Here is a 13,980-nt window from a genome sequence, read left to right on the forward strand (position 1 = left end):
CTTGGTCTAGACAGGCTTGCTGAGGATTCCATCCAACATGGCCTTGAACACTTGCAGGAGTTGGGCATCCACAGCTTCTCTGTGCAACCTGTTCCAATGCTTCAATGCCCGCACAAGGATTTCTTCCTAATATCTGAACTAAACCTACTATCTTTTAATTTAAAGCAATTGCCCCTTCTCTTCCCTCTACATGCCCTTTTAAAAAGTCCTCTCGGGTGTTCTTGTAGGCTCCCATCAGTTGCTAAAGGCCACAATAAGGTCGGCCTAGAGTATTCTGTTCTTCAGGCTGAACAACCCCAACTCTCTCAAGTTTTCTTATAGGAGAGGTGCTCTAGCCCTCTGATCTTGTTGATGGCCCTCCTCTGGACTTACTTCAATAGGTCTGTGCCCTTATGTTGGGGATCCCAGAGCTGGATGCAGCACTCCAGATGGGGTCTCACCAGAGCTTGTAGGGGGCCAGAATCACGTCCTTTGCCCTGCTGGCCACACTGCTTTTGATGCAGCCCAGGATACAATTGGCTTTCTGGGCTGCAAGTGCAAATTGCCAGGTCATGTCCAGCCTCTGATCCACTAGCACCTTCAAGTCCTTCTTGGCAGGGCTGCTCTTGAGCAGTTCATATCCCAGCCTGTATTGATACCAGGAGTTGCCCAGACCCAAGTGCACCACTCAGCTTGGTGTCATCTGCAAGCTTGATAAGGGTGCACTCCATCCCTTTTTCTGTGTCATTGATGAAGACATTTAATAGCACTGTTCACAGTTCCAACCCCCTGAAGGTCACCACTTGATGTCCATTGGAACTCTGAGCCATTGGCAATACCCTCTGGATGTAACCATCCAACCAGTTCCTTATTCACTGAACAGTCCACCCGTTTGAATCCATCTCTCTCCAATTTGGAGAGAAGGATATTGTGGGGGGACCATGTCAAAGACCTTACAGAAGTCCAGGTAGATGGCATCTGTAGCCCGTCCCTTGTTCAGTGATGTAGTGACTCCACTGTAGAAGTTATGAAGTACAGCAGGTGTTTGTGCTATCTTGAAGATGGCAAAATGGCACCAAATTAATATTTTTGATTAATTGATATGAAATGTCAGTTCTTAGCTTACATAAACACAGAATCTGCTATCAAGTTATGTTGTTCTGTAGTCTGGCGAAGCAGATGTAATCAAAGAAAGGATTTTTCTTTAAAACAGATTAGTCCAAAAAGGAATCCTGTGGCAAATACCAACAGGAATATGTCTCTGTGTATGCAGTATGCTGTATGATCAGCCTCTGAATTAAGCCTTAAGCAGAATCCTTCATTCTCTCATATTTATACTCCAGTACAAGCTCTATTATGTTGTATTCCAATCTGTATCGCTTAGTAATGTGACAATACAAGTTGCTTAGGGACCGAGGACAAGCTCAGCACTTTGATCTGAGTAGCTTCCATTGTGATCTTAAAAGGTAGATGGTAAGTAATATTTTTGGGAAAGTTGTAAAATTTAACTTTTGTGAACAAGTAGTTGTGGTTGGTTCAACTTGACTGGCTGCCCAGCCAGTTTACCTGCTCTTTCACTCTCCTTCCTCAGCAGGGTGAGGGGAGAAAGCAAGACAGAAAGTCTGTAGCTCATGATGAACACAGAGAGATCACTTAGTAATTGCTATCATGGGCAAAACAGGGTTGACTTGGGGAAGACTTACTGCCACATTGAATATCATGGTGAGAAACAAGGAGGAAAACTAAAAACACCTTTCCCCACCCTTCACTTCTTCCCAGACTAAACTTCCACTCCTTTATTCCCTGCTCTTGTACTTTCTCTGCCATGAATGGTGCAGGCGGGATAGGAAATGTTGGGTTGCAGGTTAGTTCATCACACCTATATCTATTCCATCCTCTTCACACTGTTCCCCTGCTCCACTATAGGGTCCTTCCCATGGGATACAATCATTCATAAATGCCTCAAATGCGTTCTCCGTTGGACTGCAGTTCTTCAAGAACTGCTCCAGTGTGGGGTACAGTCCTGCAGGAACAGACTGATTCAGTGTGGGTCCCCCAGAGATCCTGCCAGGTATCTGTGCTGGCTTGGAATCTCCACAAACTGCAGCTTCTTTCAGGGCTTATCTGCTTGGTCACAGCGTAGCATCCTGCATGGGATACAGGGTAGCCATCTACTCCAACATGGTTCTCTCGACCGGCTGAAGGACGGTGTTCATTCCAGTGCCTGGAGCACCTTTTCCCGTTCCTTCACTGTGATGTCTGCAGGGCAGATGCACTCAGTTTTTTCCTCCTTGCTCATCTCTTGCAGTCAGTGCACACTGAGGTGGTTTGTTTTTTTTTTTACTCTTTTTTAAAATATTATTGTGTAGATGCCACCAACTTTGCTAGCAGTTTCAGCTTTAGGCAGCCCCGGCTTCCTGTCACAGAACTCGTGAGTCTCTAAAAAGTTGAATTCAAGGGAACCTTGTGTATTTATTCTCTGCTTCTGTGGGAAAATATGAATATGGAGTCTCGAGCACTTATTTCATTAGATGAAGCAAAACACTTATGTCAAATACAAGTTTACAAATCTTAAAAATAAAAAGGGGCTAGGAGTGCTTGTAGTGATTTGTATTTGGTGGTTTAAATGGAAAAGAAGTAACTCATGTCATGATTATCTGTTCAAAGATATTAAGTATTGTAGCATAGTCTGAATCAAGAGACAAATTACAGAGCTGTTCTTAAGAACTTACTGGGGATTTTTCCCAAAGGTGTAGATGAAGTAGGAGGATTGACAGTCACTGGGTAAACTTTTTGTACCAAAACCGGAGACTTGAGTTTCTCCTGAGCTATGTTAGTAGCATTAGTAAGGTTGTACTCTGATCTTGTAATCTGAATGTTTGTTTAGTCCAAGGGTCACAAGTAGGTCAGCATCAAGAGCTGTCTATGAGAAGCTGAGTTAGTGAGACTGCCATGGTAAACTGGCAGGTTTTGACAGGGCAGGATAAGAATCACACAATCATAGAATATCTTGTGTGGAACAGAACCCACAAGGGTCATCACGTCCAACACCTGGCCCTGCACAGGACAGCCCCAAGAATTACACCATGTGCCTTAGAGCATTGTCCAAATGGACAGAGGTTAATGAGAGATCTCCCACTCACCTCTTTTTTTTCTGATCTGCCCTCTTTGCCTCAGGATGCCTTTGCTAGCACAACAGTTATATTTATAGTCAGGTTGAGGGTTGAGATGTTTGCATAAGATAGGCTCAAAGTTAACAATACAATATTTAGGACAAAAATGTGTTAATGAAGAATAGCTATTCACTATTTAAGAGTTTTTTTCTCTTTCTCTTACAGTTTGAGGGTGGCTCTGGTTATGGTAAGTGTTTATGTAAAACTGTTACATGTACTTCATTACATAGTTACTAAAGGGCTTGATGCATACACTTAAATCAGATTATTCTTATGCAGGGGGGCGCGGTTCATATGGAGATCTTGGTGGACCCATCATCACAACACAAGTAACGATTCCCAAAGATGTAAGTAAATTTGACTTGCTTTCAACTCATGCTTTTTCTTAAAAAAAAAAAAAGTCACAGTTATTTCTCAGACTACTGAAGTGAATCAGAAGTACTTAGAGTGCTTGATAAGTACTTCTAATACAAAACAAGTGTTTCCAAATCACCAAGAGTATTCTTGGATTGGTTTGTATCTTCAGAGACTCAGTAAACAATTTTACTAAGAGTTAATACTCAGTAATAGAGATGGACTGTGTAACGTGTTTTTTACAAATGAGCAGCTGGTTCTCCCAGTTTTATCCTACTTGTGTTTATACAATTAATACTGCAGGGGATGTTTTTAGGCTGTAAAGAAGTAAGCTTCCATTCAAACTCTTAAAACTGAATTTGTAGAAACTACTTAAATGCTACTGGGATTTTCTAACTTGTTTTAGAAAGAAAGTTGTATTGGGAAATGAATTTTTTGCTTTCTTCCCTAGTTGGCAGGATCTATTATTGGAAAGGGAGGCCAGAGAATCAAACAAATACGTCATGAGTCAGGAGCTTCAATCAAAATTGATGAACCATTAGAAGGCTCAGAAGATCGGATAATAACTATCACAGGAACACAGGACCAGATACAAAATGCACAATATTTGCTGCAGAACAGGCAAGTTAACGTTTAATATTCTCTCTACTGTCAGTTTTAAATTGACGTGTACATTATAAAACTGCTCTGTGAATCAATTTTTTAAGAAGGCAGGTTTTAAGTAACTATTTGAAGCTAACTTCTCCAGTGCTAGTTCTGCCTTGATTTTCTTCTGTTCTCCATTCTAATTAAAATGAAGACACCCTCAAAACTAATCTTGCTGGAAGACACCTTAACCAAGCAGTCCTCTCCTTTCTCTGGTGAAAACTGCTGCAAAAAAAGTACTTGTAATAAATTATATAGAGCCTGTAGAAAATATAGAAGATTTCAGTGGATGTTGGCCTAGTTCTGTGTGGAAGACTAGTGATTTTGTTGTTTTTAGATAACTAAATTGACAACAAATCACAGTCTGCCATATGGCACAGACCATGCCTCTACAGGACAAGTTGAAATCGATTTGGTGCTGTTATGCAGCATTTCACACCTTGCTGACATTACTTTGCCTTTTCTACCAAATATTAACAGCTTCAGATAACATTTGCTTTATTAACTTCTGGCTGTCCTAGTAGATTTTAATGTTTTAACTGGAATGTTTGGCTTTAGAGTATTAATATTTAAATGTACCATAAATATACTAATACAATTATTAGCCATTGATATTTTAGAATTATATAATTATTCACTTTTAAATGTGTTAGGAATTTGTAATTTAATCTGCTCTAAAAATGTCATTATGAATATTGATGCAAGATGTATGGTCCATCATTCTAATACATGCTTTTTTCTTTTTCTTTTATAGTGTGAAGCAGTATGCAGATGTTGAAGGATTCTAATGCAAGATTATTTTTTCTTTTTTATAGTGTGAAGCAGTATTCTGGAAAGTTTTTCTAAGACTAGTGAAGAACTGAAGGAGTCCTGCACCCCTATTTTTTTTTTTTTAATCTGCTTCTGTTTAAAAAGCCAACATTCCTCTGCTTCATAGGTGTTCTGCATTTGAGGTGTAGTGGAATCTTTACTGTCCACCAGATGTAATGTTTTAGTTCCTTACAAATACATGGGGGGAGGGAGCACGAGACTAACACTGAAATTTTGAAGCAGCAGAGAGATTGAATTCTATTTTTGTTCATCGTTGGTGGTAAATTGTAATGTTTTTCTGTAATTGTTGTGTACACCCTGCTTTTATGTACACTGTGTCTTATTTTAAAGGGGGATGAATTCTGGTAGGCCACATGTCCCTGGTATCTGTTGAGAGCAGTGTGCAGAATGTAATGCTTTTTTGTAAGAAACATTTTAGGATTTTTAAATAAATTTAGTGAACCTATTCTTGGTGGTCATTTTTCTTCAGGTCTACATAAGATAATAACTAAAATGAATACACCTAGTTTGGTTGGGTTTTTTTCCCCATATGAATTAAAGTTGCTGTTAAGCTTGCTCTTCAGCTTCCTTGATATAGATGGAGTTATGTGGGTTTTTTTGACAAAAAAGAAATTGTGTGAAAACAATGACTACTTTGCTGTTTGGGGGGAAAAAAAAAGTTAAAATATTCACACAGATGTGTAAAACTTGACATTTTTGCAAGTGTTTGGCCCTCTTTGCAGTACATATATATATTGGTGACAGTATATAAATAAAATATTTAAAAACTTTGTGATGTCACTGAGTAAACAGTGGTAAAGTACACCTGGTTATAGACAGCTTGCTTAATGCAGATAACGCTGTTAGAAATGACAGTTGCTCTACCATTTCTGAATAAATTATAGCTGTTTCCTGAGCTTTTTTTTGTATGAGGTAGAAATTGCAAATTGGCAAATTAACAGTATCTAACTCTGTAACTTGTAATTGTATGCAAAACTTAAACTTGTTTGGTTTCCCAGATGTATGTTGAATTCCATAAGAATTATTTGTGAGAAATTTTAAAAAAACATATAAAGCCTCTAGATATCTCATGTAATACCTTGGCATTTGTATTTATAGTTAAAGGTTTTAATTTCACTTCCTGAATAAAAACAGATTAAAAAATGTAGAAGTGTGTTGCACATATGGATATGATGGGTCCAGACTAAGCCTGGGTTCTTTTGTGTTTTGTTATTTTGGTGGTTGGGAATTTTTTTTCCGCCTGTGGTTTGTCGGAGCATTGGTTAAGCTTGGCCTTTTTAGAGCAGCTACTCATTAAATGGAATGGTTAAGGCAAGGAGCTAAGACATTGCGTGCAAGGCTGGCCTACTTGGCAGAGCTGTAACAAACCTGTAGAAAGTATACAGTGCCATCAGCCTTGTGTGTTGTCAGAAGGAAGGCAGCTGGCACCTGGCTGATTAACCAACGAACCTTAATTAAGAGGGAGAAGTCTACAATCGAGGCAAAGGTTTTGGGCGAAATGCGAGTGAACTGGAACAGTTGCCGAATTTTGTGTGCCTCCAGCTTGCATATGTACGGACGAGTGGGGTTGTGAGTGGTCGTTAGTTTGGTGCTGTCCTGTTTTAATTCGGGAGGAAAGCTCAGCAAGTATCAACACGCAAACTTTTGTTCGAAGCAGAGGCTGTATCCTGCTGCAGCCGGGCAGGGTTGCGGGGGCCGATCCCGATGCTCCCCAGGTGCCGGCCCCGGCGCTCCTGCCCCTCCGGGCTCTGTGCGCGCCCCGCCGCGCGGGAGCCGCCCGGGCCCGCCCCGTCCGCGCCTGCGCACGGCCGTGGCCTCGCGGGGTGGGGGTGGAGCGGGGCCGCGATCTGGGTGAGCCCGGGCAGCCTCGGCGGGGCTGGGTTGGGCGGCGTGCGCGTCCTGCCCCGCATGGAGGGTTTCCCGTCCCCCCTGGAGTCTGCCAAGTTCATCGCCGACCACAGCAAAGATGTCTCCGTGGACGAGGAGGGGGCGCGGCGGGTGGCGGAGAGCCTGTTTGACAAAGCCTCGGCCGTGGAGTTCGGGGTGGCGGGGTGGAAGAGTCTCCACGAGCTGAACCCCCGCGCCGCCGGCAAGGAGGCAGTGGACTGGGTGTTCCTGGTGGACACTCTCAACTTCTCCTTCTGGTCCGAGCAAGAGGAGCAGAAGTACTTGGTGAAGTACAAGGATAAAATCTACAGCGGCTACTGGTCCCTCTGCGCCGCCGTCAACAGGGCCCTGGACGAGGGTCAGTGAGTGCCGGGGGAGCGGGGCCGGGCCGGGGGCACCGGGGCGAGGGCGATAGAAGCCGAGCGTCGAGGGTAGAACTAAGGAGGCGCCTCGGAAGCGGGACCCGCTGTTGTGAAGTGCTGCTCGTTGTTTCGATAGCGCTGTATGTGCGGGCCGTCCCGTAGAGCTCCGGGGAGGTAACTGGAAACGCTTCTAAAACATCCTCTTAGTGAAGCTACCTAACTCGTTGCTCTGGGTTATCTCTTCCATTCGAAAGATTTCTAAGGATTGGCAGTAGTCAGCTGTGGGTGACTTCACGTATGTTCTTAGGATAAATTGTATGTTTCCATGACAAATAAAAAAATGAGGCATAAACTGAGAATCGTCTGGACTAATCTGATACCAGAGCAGCTCCAGTGAGTCTGAAAACTCATATGCCTCTAAAACCAATATTTTAAAGTTTTGTAGTTTAGCACTTTAGCACTCACTCTGGTTGCTGTCCTCAGAAAAGAAAAAAAAATCTGTTTGTAGGTATAAATGAAAGTTTTAATTAATTTTCTGCATGGTTGGTTGTAAATTGAGGGGGCATTAGCATTAAGACATTTTTGTAAATGCACAACGGGATTAGGATGCAGGGGAAAACAGGCCTATGCTGACTGCTCTAGCTGTGTTACTGACTATATTTGCCAGCGTGCTACGTAAACACCGTACTCAAAATACAAAGACTAAGCAGCCGGGAAAAATTATGTACAAAAAATAAGAAAGGGTCCATGGTTGCCTGCTGGAAATGTTTCTCTATAGAAGCAAGCATTGTGGCACTCACAAATTTTGTTTTGAGCAGCTCTGTGAGTGCGATTATCACTGAAAACTAAGGTGATTGTAAGAGTTGATAAGACTTTTTAGATCTTCCTGTACAAGCGCTTTCATCTGTAGCAGACCACTGTGCTAGGTCCCGGGATATGTTACGATAGCCTAAACATCTCATTTTAACTTTTCTGAAGGAATACCTATCACCAGTGCATCATATTTTGCCACCATGACGCTTGAACAACTGAGGCATGTATTTCGCTCTGACACAGAAGTGCCTATACCTTTGATTGAAGAAAGACATCGGGTGCTGAACGAAAGTGGAATAATTCTGTTAGAGAAGTTTGGAGGATCTTTCCTTACCTGTGTTAAAATGAGTGAGAAGAGTGCTCAGAAACTACTACATCTCGTACTGGAAAATTTTCCTTCTTACAGAGATGAAGCTGTATTTGAGGTAAGCTACTTCTAAAGCTCTGAAAACAAAATCATGCAATTTAGTAACAGTAAAAGAGTCTTGGATAGTCTGCAACTAGACAGGACAGGAGTCACTGAGTCACTTTTTTTCCCACCAGAAGACTGCCTTTTTTTTTTCATATGCTCTCTGTCTTCATTACTTTGTTGTAATTTATTTTTATATACTCCAGGTTCCCAGTTAGATCACGCCTCCTGTGTACTCCTTAGAAGTGGATGGTATTTGAGATAATTCCTGCCTGAAAAATCAAAATATTTTTTCCTTTCTTTTCCTTCCCTTGAATTGCAGCCAACCCTCCTCCCCCCATCTTCTTTCTTCTTTTACCTTGAAGTTTTCCACAGCTAATGAAGAAAATTAAACTGGTAGAATTAATGTACAGCTACTGGGACTCCACCCTCTAACTGTTGTTGATTCAACAGGCTTTACACAAATGAGTACAGGTTAGAAGTAACTCATGCTTTTATCCATGTTGACAGTACACTGAAGATTTTTGGAGCTGTTTTCCTGAAAGAAACTGATGGGAAGTAAGCAGAGTCCATCTGGTATTTTCTGTCTCCCAGTTTCTCCTATACAGATCTGCATTTAGCATCTGTGACATAAGTAGCTGCTCCTGTGCTCAGCTGCATGTGCAGTTGTATTCAGCTGTTATATTATTAAGTCCAAAAGACTTTATTTTAGTAACAGTGCAGCCTATACTAATAGTCTGTGCAGTCGTTTTAAAGTAGCTCCTTGGAATACCAGTCACTGGAGCTTGGAACTTGTCGCATTTACTATCCTTTAGTAGGTGGCATGATTTTATTTTCCTTTGTCTCCTGCTATGAAGTAAGATATGCTTACATGAAAAATCAGAGGTTCTTTCTATTTAATCTTTGAAGCTATTAGTTTAGTTAATTTGGGGTTTTTTTTTACATATTAAGTAATATTTTAACAATTTTTATGATTAAAAAGGAAATATTTTACACGTAAAGTGATAGAGTATTTTCTTATCTTTATAGTGACTGTATTCATTGACGTTATGTCTTTCGTGAGATGATGACGAATGCTTTATAAAGCAAGCCTCCCTAAAAGCAGCAGCAGACTACAGAATGAAAAGGTGTTCCAAAAATGACCCTAGATCGTAAGCACTGACACAGCAATAAAGCCAGTTGCATGAATATGGAAGCTATTCTTCTGCTTTCAGTAAGCAAGATCTGTATTTTGAAGGTGGTGACATGGGTCACATTTTCAACGTCATTTCTATGGCAGCAGGTTGAGGTCTCACAAGTAAGACTTTGTGTTCAGTAAAGGGTTAGGAGGGAACTAGAAAGATGGTGAGATATCCAAGAGCAAACCAGTGCTTTCCAGTAACTCTACATAGTAGAAGTATACATAATTATAAAATAAATTATACATTAGAATCATACTGTCACAGACTGCTACAACTGTCCTAAGTTCTAACCTTCTAGGGGAACTTCTAGAATAAACACAATTATTTGGCTATATGTTTTTCCAAACACATACACAACATATTTTTCAAAATTATGTGTCTAATTATAGAAATTGCCCATGTTTGTTTCTTCTGAAAAAAGGAAATGCAAACCACAACCTAAATCTCCAAAACATTTTTTTCTCTTTGGGTGGATAGTTCATATTTAGATGGTGTGCTGCATTTGATTCCCAACAGAAGTTTAAATTTTAGACTACTTTATACTCACATTATCAGGGGTTTTGTGTTCTGACAAAGACATAGTGGAGTCTTTTTTGATCTTCCAGTCATTGACATTTCATGTATTTATCTTTTATTTGCCGTCACCTGGGACCGCGCTTGTAAAATTCTCATGATCTTCACATTCTTTGCTGTTTTTCTTTACTAGCTGCACTATCACATTTTGCTCTTTGCCAACACAGTACTCCTCCCTTCCTTTAATATCAGTAGGCCATAATAGATGTATCCCTTGATACTAGCACATTGTATTGGAGAGAAGATGTAAGTATCCCTGTATGTGGTAGCCTTTCCTGGAAAAGAAGGGTGTTGCAGAAAAAAAAAAAAAGAATCATAGGGTTTTTTTTCTATTGCCATCTTGTAAAAAGTTTGGTTTTTTCGACAAATTGTACTTTCTTTCACAGACAGAATCATAGACTGGGTAAAGTTGGAAGGGACTGCAGTGGATCATCTGGTCCAAGCTTCCTGCTCAAGCAGGGCTATCCTAAAGCACATGGCACAGGATTGCTTCCAGATGGTTCTTGAATACCCCAGGAGGGAGATTCCACAACCTCTCTGGGCAATCTGTTCAGTGCTCAGTCACCTGCACAATAAAGAAGTTCTTCCTCTTTGAGATGTGGTATCATCTACCTAATGCTTTCCGTGCTTTCTGTTGAAAATAATAATGGGAAAATTTACTAGAAATATTTGTAAACTGTGGTGGCAGTAAGGTGGCAGAATAAGACTAGAAATAAGTTGAATCCTCACCTATGTGTAATTCAGGTTAACCATTCCAGTTACATATTGTTTAGCACATGTTGTCAAAAGTCAAAAATCTCATCTAGCTTTAAAGAGAGGGAAAAAATGCAACGCACTAATACTTTTTTCCTTAAAAATGCAGATGCAGTCACACATTCCATTCATCATAGTGTGAAAACCTCAATAGCTTAGAGCTCATAGCATATCATTAGTTTTTACCCTTGTCAGTAGTCACAAAAGTTTAGGACAAAAATAGAACCATACACAGTATCTAGGAAAATATTGTATGTGTAAGTACATCTACCACTGGAATTAATTTTCCTCTCTCCTCTGCACAACACAGAGGAGCAGTCAATAAAGTTTTCCTAGAATTTTATTTCCTTAACATTACAGATAAATTGATTAATAAAATGTTGTAATTGTCTAATCCAACACATGCCTATTATGCTTCTCTTGTCAAATTAAAAATGCTAGAGTGTCTGAAAATTAATGTTTGCTGGACTTTCAAGTCCAGTATTTGCCAAGTGGATGTATACCAACATGAATGTGTTCTGAGATCCAAGCAGATACTAAACAATAGAATTCCACTGTGGTGAATTCTATTATGTTATTCTTTTATTTCAGTTTATTAATGAGCATTTCATGTAATCCTTGCTTGTAGTTTGGTATTCTGTATATTTTAAAGGTGTTTCAGAGTGTTGCACTTTTATTCTGTTCTAGTTAAGTAATATGCTTAACCATATGATAACTATAACTACATGTTATTCACTACATTTATTGATATTTCAGGCACTTAAATAATCCATAAATTTCTTTCTTCAGAAAAAGAAGGTGTCTTTCTACAAACGAGCACAAATACTTGTGGCTGATACATGGAGTGTATTAGAAGGCAAAGGAGATGGCTTTTTTGATGATATTTCTAGTCTAACAATATTTGCAGACTACAGAATTCCTCAAGTTCTTGTTCACTTAAAAGCAATGAAGTATTCTGAAGAATTAATGAAGAAACTACGTGAAGGTTTGTTCTGCCCTTACTAATATTAAGTAATCTTATCTCTTGACATGGTAGACTAAAACTAGTTCTAAAATGTAATGTTAGAACTAGTAACATGTAAGGTTATGTATATTTTTTCCTCCAAGGAACAAGGATTTCCTATGTAGTGATGAGGTAAGAGTAAGGAACTTTTTCCCTAACAGTGATCTTGAATGAGGTTTTAAGGTTTCTTTTCTATAAAGACTTGACTGTTCTGTGGATTAAACATTGATAAGGGAGGGATTAAAGAAAACTCTAAGCTTGTTGATTTCCAAGTTTTTGAAGGGCTGCTGCTACCAACACTATCTTTCAGTATGATTTCAGCAATGATTTCTTCATTAATTCAGAGGCGAATGTAAAAGCATGGGAATTCCTCTTTATTTGTACTGAACTTCTAGTTAACAAGCAAAGCAATATTATAAAGGTCCATTAAAAAAATACTACTTTAAATGAATTTAATTGCATATAACTAGAGTCTCGTTTTTTAAGCATGGTTCCAACTTCCAATACTTATTAAGCATGAACTTTAGTGAATAAAAAAAATAAGCAAATCCTTTTTCCACTTTAAAATGACTGCATTTAGAGATAGGTCTGCTGTTATGCAATTGCAGAATTACTCAGCAGGATAAACAGATGAATGCAACCGTCCATGGATCTTAATAGAATGGCCATATGTATGTCTATGTGTGTATCTATATATTAAGTAGACTAGATGGACATTTTATCTTTCCATGAATCCTAATGAGAACATTCCCATTCAGGCCATTCCAATGGTTCCCTTTACATTAGGTTTTTGGGGGGGGTTATCTTAGAGTTACACTGGCAGAAAATAAACTATAAAATGTAGTAACTATATACTAAAAAGTATACATAATGAAAGACTATCCTTTTTGTCTCTACAAGCAAAGAAATGGTCATATGATGTGCAGTATAGCCTGTTCTGTTGCTTTAATTGAATGGGAGGTAAACTTCTAAGTGCATATGGTAAAATTAATCATTAGAAAATTATTGTTTACAGTTATAGTGTAAGTCATGACAACTGGATTCTAGAACAGAATAAATATGAAGGTGAAAAAAATTAGCAAATTCAGACAGTCCTTGTCTTTCTGTCTCTTGCATGTAAATGGATTGCTGTCTCTTGTGTCTACAGGAACAATTTTCCAGTCTGGAGACAAAGAGGAGGTAGAGATCCGTGGCTGTTCTATTTGGTGTTGTGCATTGATTTGTAAGCATTTGCAGGAGCTCTATCAGAAGAAGGGTCAGGACATGCGTGAAAAGATCAATGCAGTTTTACTCGATTATTATCTTTGGGACTATGCCAGGGATCACAGGGAAGACATGAAAGATATTCCGTTTCACCGAGTGCGGTGTATATATTACTAAATCCAGTCGGATAGCTGTTATATTGTTGCATTATCTTTTGAACTGCAGTTTTGCTTTTCATACAGTGGTTTGTCATGCACTAATTTGGAGCTGGTTAAATCAAATGTTTGTTTTCTGGTGATGTATTAACAACTTGCTTTTTTTTTTCTTCCTTTTTTTTTTTCCCTTTCCTCTTAATATTTTGCTTGTCCTGACTGGATTAACAGTGTAAACTTTGCCAGACAGCCCATGTTAATGCAGGGTTTATTATTATTCGAGCTCTGTATTTGTGTATGTACCTGCCTGGGCGTGCATATCTCGCGGTGCACCTCGCCTCCCCATGGCTGGCACCTAATGCTGGTCCATCCCCTCTCACACTGGTGTGGAGGTAGCAGGTGCTCGGCACACGTTCAGAGGTGAGAGCGGAACTGGTCCATTCATGCAATAAACACTGTGGTGACACATGTGGCACAGTGTGTGTCTGTGTTTTCACTGGTGTGGGCAGCCCCTGGGAAAACAGGGGTTGGGGGGCTTGCTCCCTGCAGGAAGGGAAGGAGGGAAAGAATTAGAAAATCATTTAGGTTGGAAAAGACCTCTGAGATCATCAGCTCCAACCTATGACCGAACACCACTTTGTCAGCGAGAACATGGCACTAAG

General features: G+C 39.9%; 2 protein-coding genes across 8 annotated transcripts in view; both read left to right on the plus strand.

The window, feature by feature from the left end:
* The window catches only part of HNRNPK (heterogeneous nuclear ribonucleoprotein K), a 20,754-nt gene extending 15,327 nt beyond the window's left edge, over positions 1 to 5,427 (plus strand). For 5 of the 7 annotated variants that reach the window (XM_051801480.1, XM_051801478.1, XM_051801479.1 and 2 more), the window contains exons 13-16: positions 3,318 to 3,339; positions 3,417 to 3,499; positions 3,958 to 4,127; positions 4,906 to 5,427. In XM_051801480.1, the coding sequence (XP_051657440.1) occupies positions 3,318 to 3,339; positions 3,417 to 3,499; positions 3,958 to 4,127; positions 4,906 to 4,939 (309 nt within the window). In that variant the 3' untranslated portion in view covers positions 4,940 to 5,427. The remainder of the gene's footprint in view (positions 1 to 3,317; positions 3,340 to 3,416; positions 3,500 to 3,957; positions 4,128 to 4,905) is intronic. The other 2 variants (XM_051801483.1, XM_051801481.1) reach the window with 1 other exon arrangement.
* Positions 5,428 to 6,792: 1,365 nt separating this feature from the next.
* Positions 6,793 to 13,790, plus strand: QNG1 (Q-nucleotide N-glycosylase 1). Its single transcript, XM_051801484.1, has 4 exons — positions 6,793 to 7,227; positions 8,210 to 8,469; positions 11,750 to 11,945; positions 13,111 to 13,790. The coding sequence occupies exons 1-4, from the start codon at positions 6,891 to 6,893 to the stop codon at positions 13,341 to 13,343; spliced, it is 1,026 nt and encodes a 341-aa protein (XP_051657444.1). The 5' UTR covers positions 6,793 to 6,890; the 3' UTR covers positions 13,344 to 13,790.
* The last annotated feature ends 190 nt before the right edge of the window (positions 13,791 to 13,980 follow it).

The sequence above is a fragment of the Manacus candei genome, unplaced genomic scaffold, assembly GCF_025592945.1.
Source record: "Manacus candei isolate 608988 ecotype Guabito, Panama unplaced genomic scaffold, ASM2559294v1 h1tg000051l, whole genome shotgun sequence".
NCBI lineage: Eukaryota > Metazoa > Chordata > Aves > Passeriformes > Pipridae > Manacus > Manacus candei.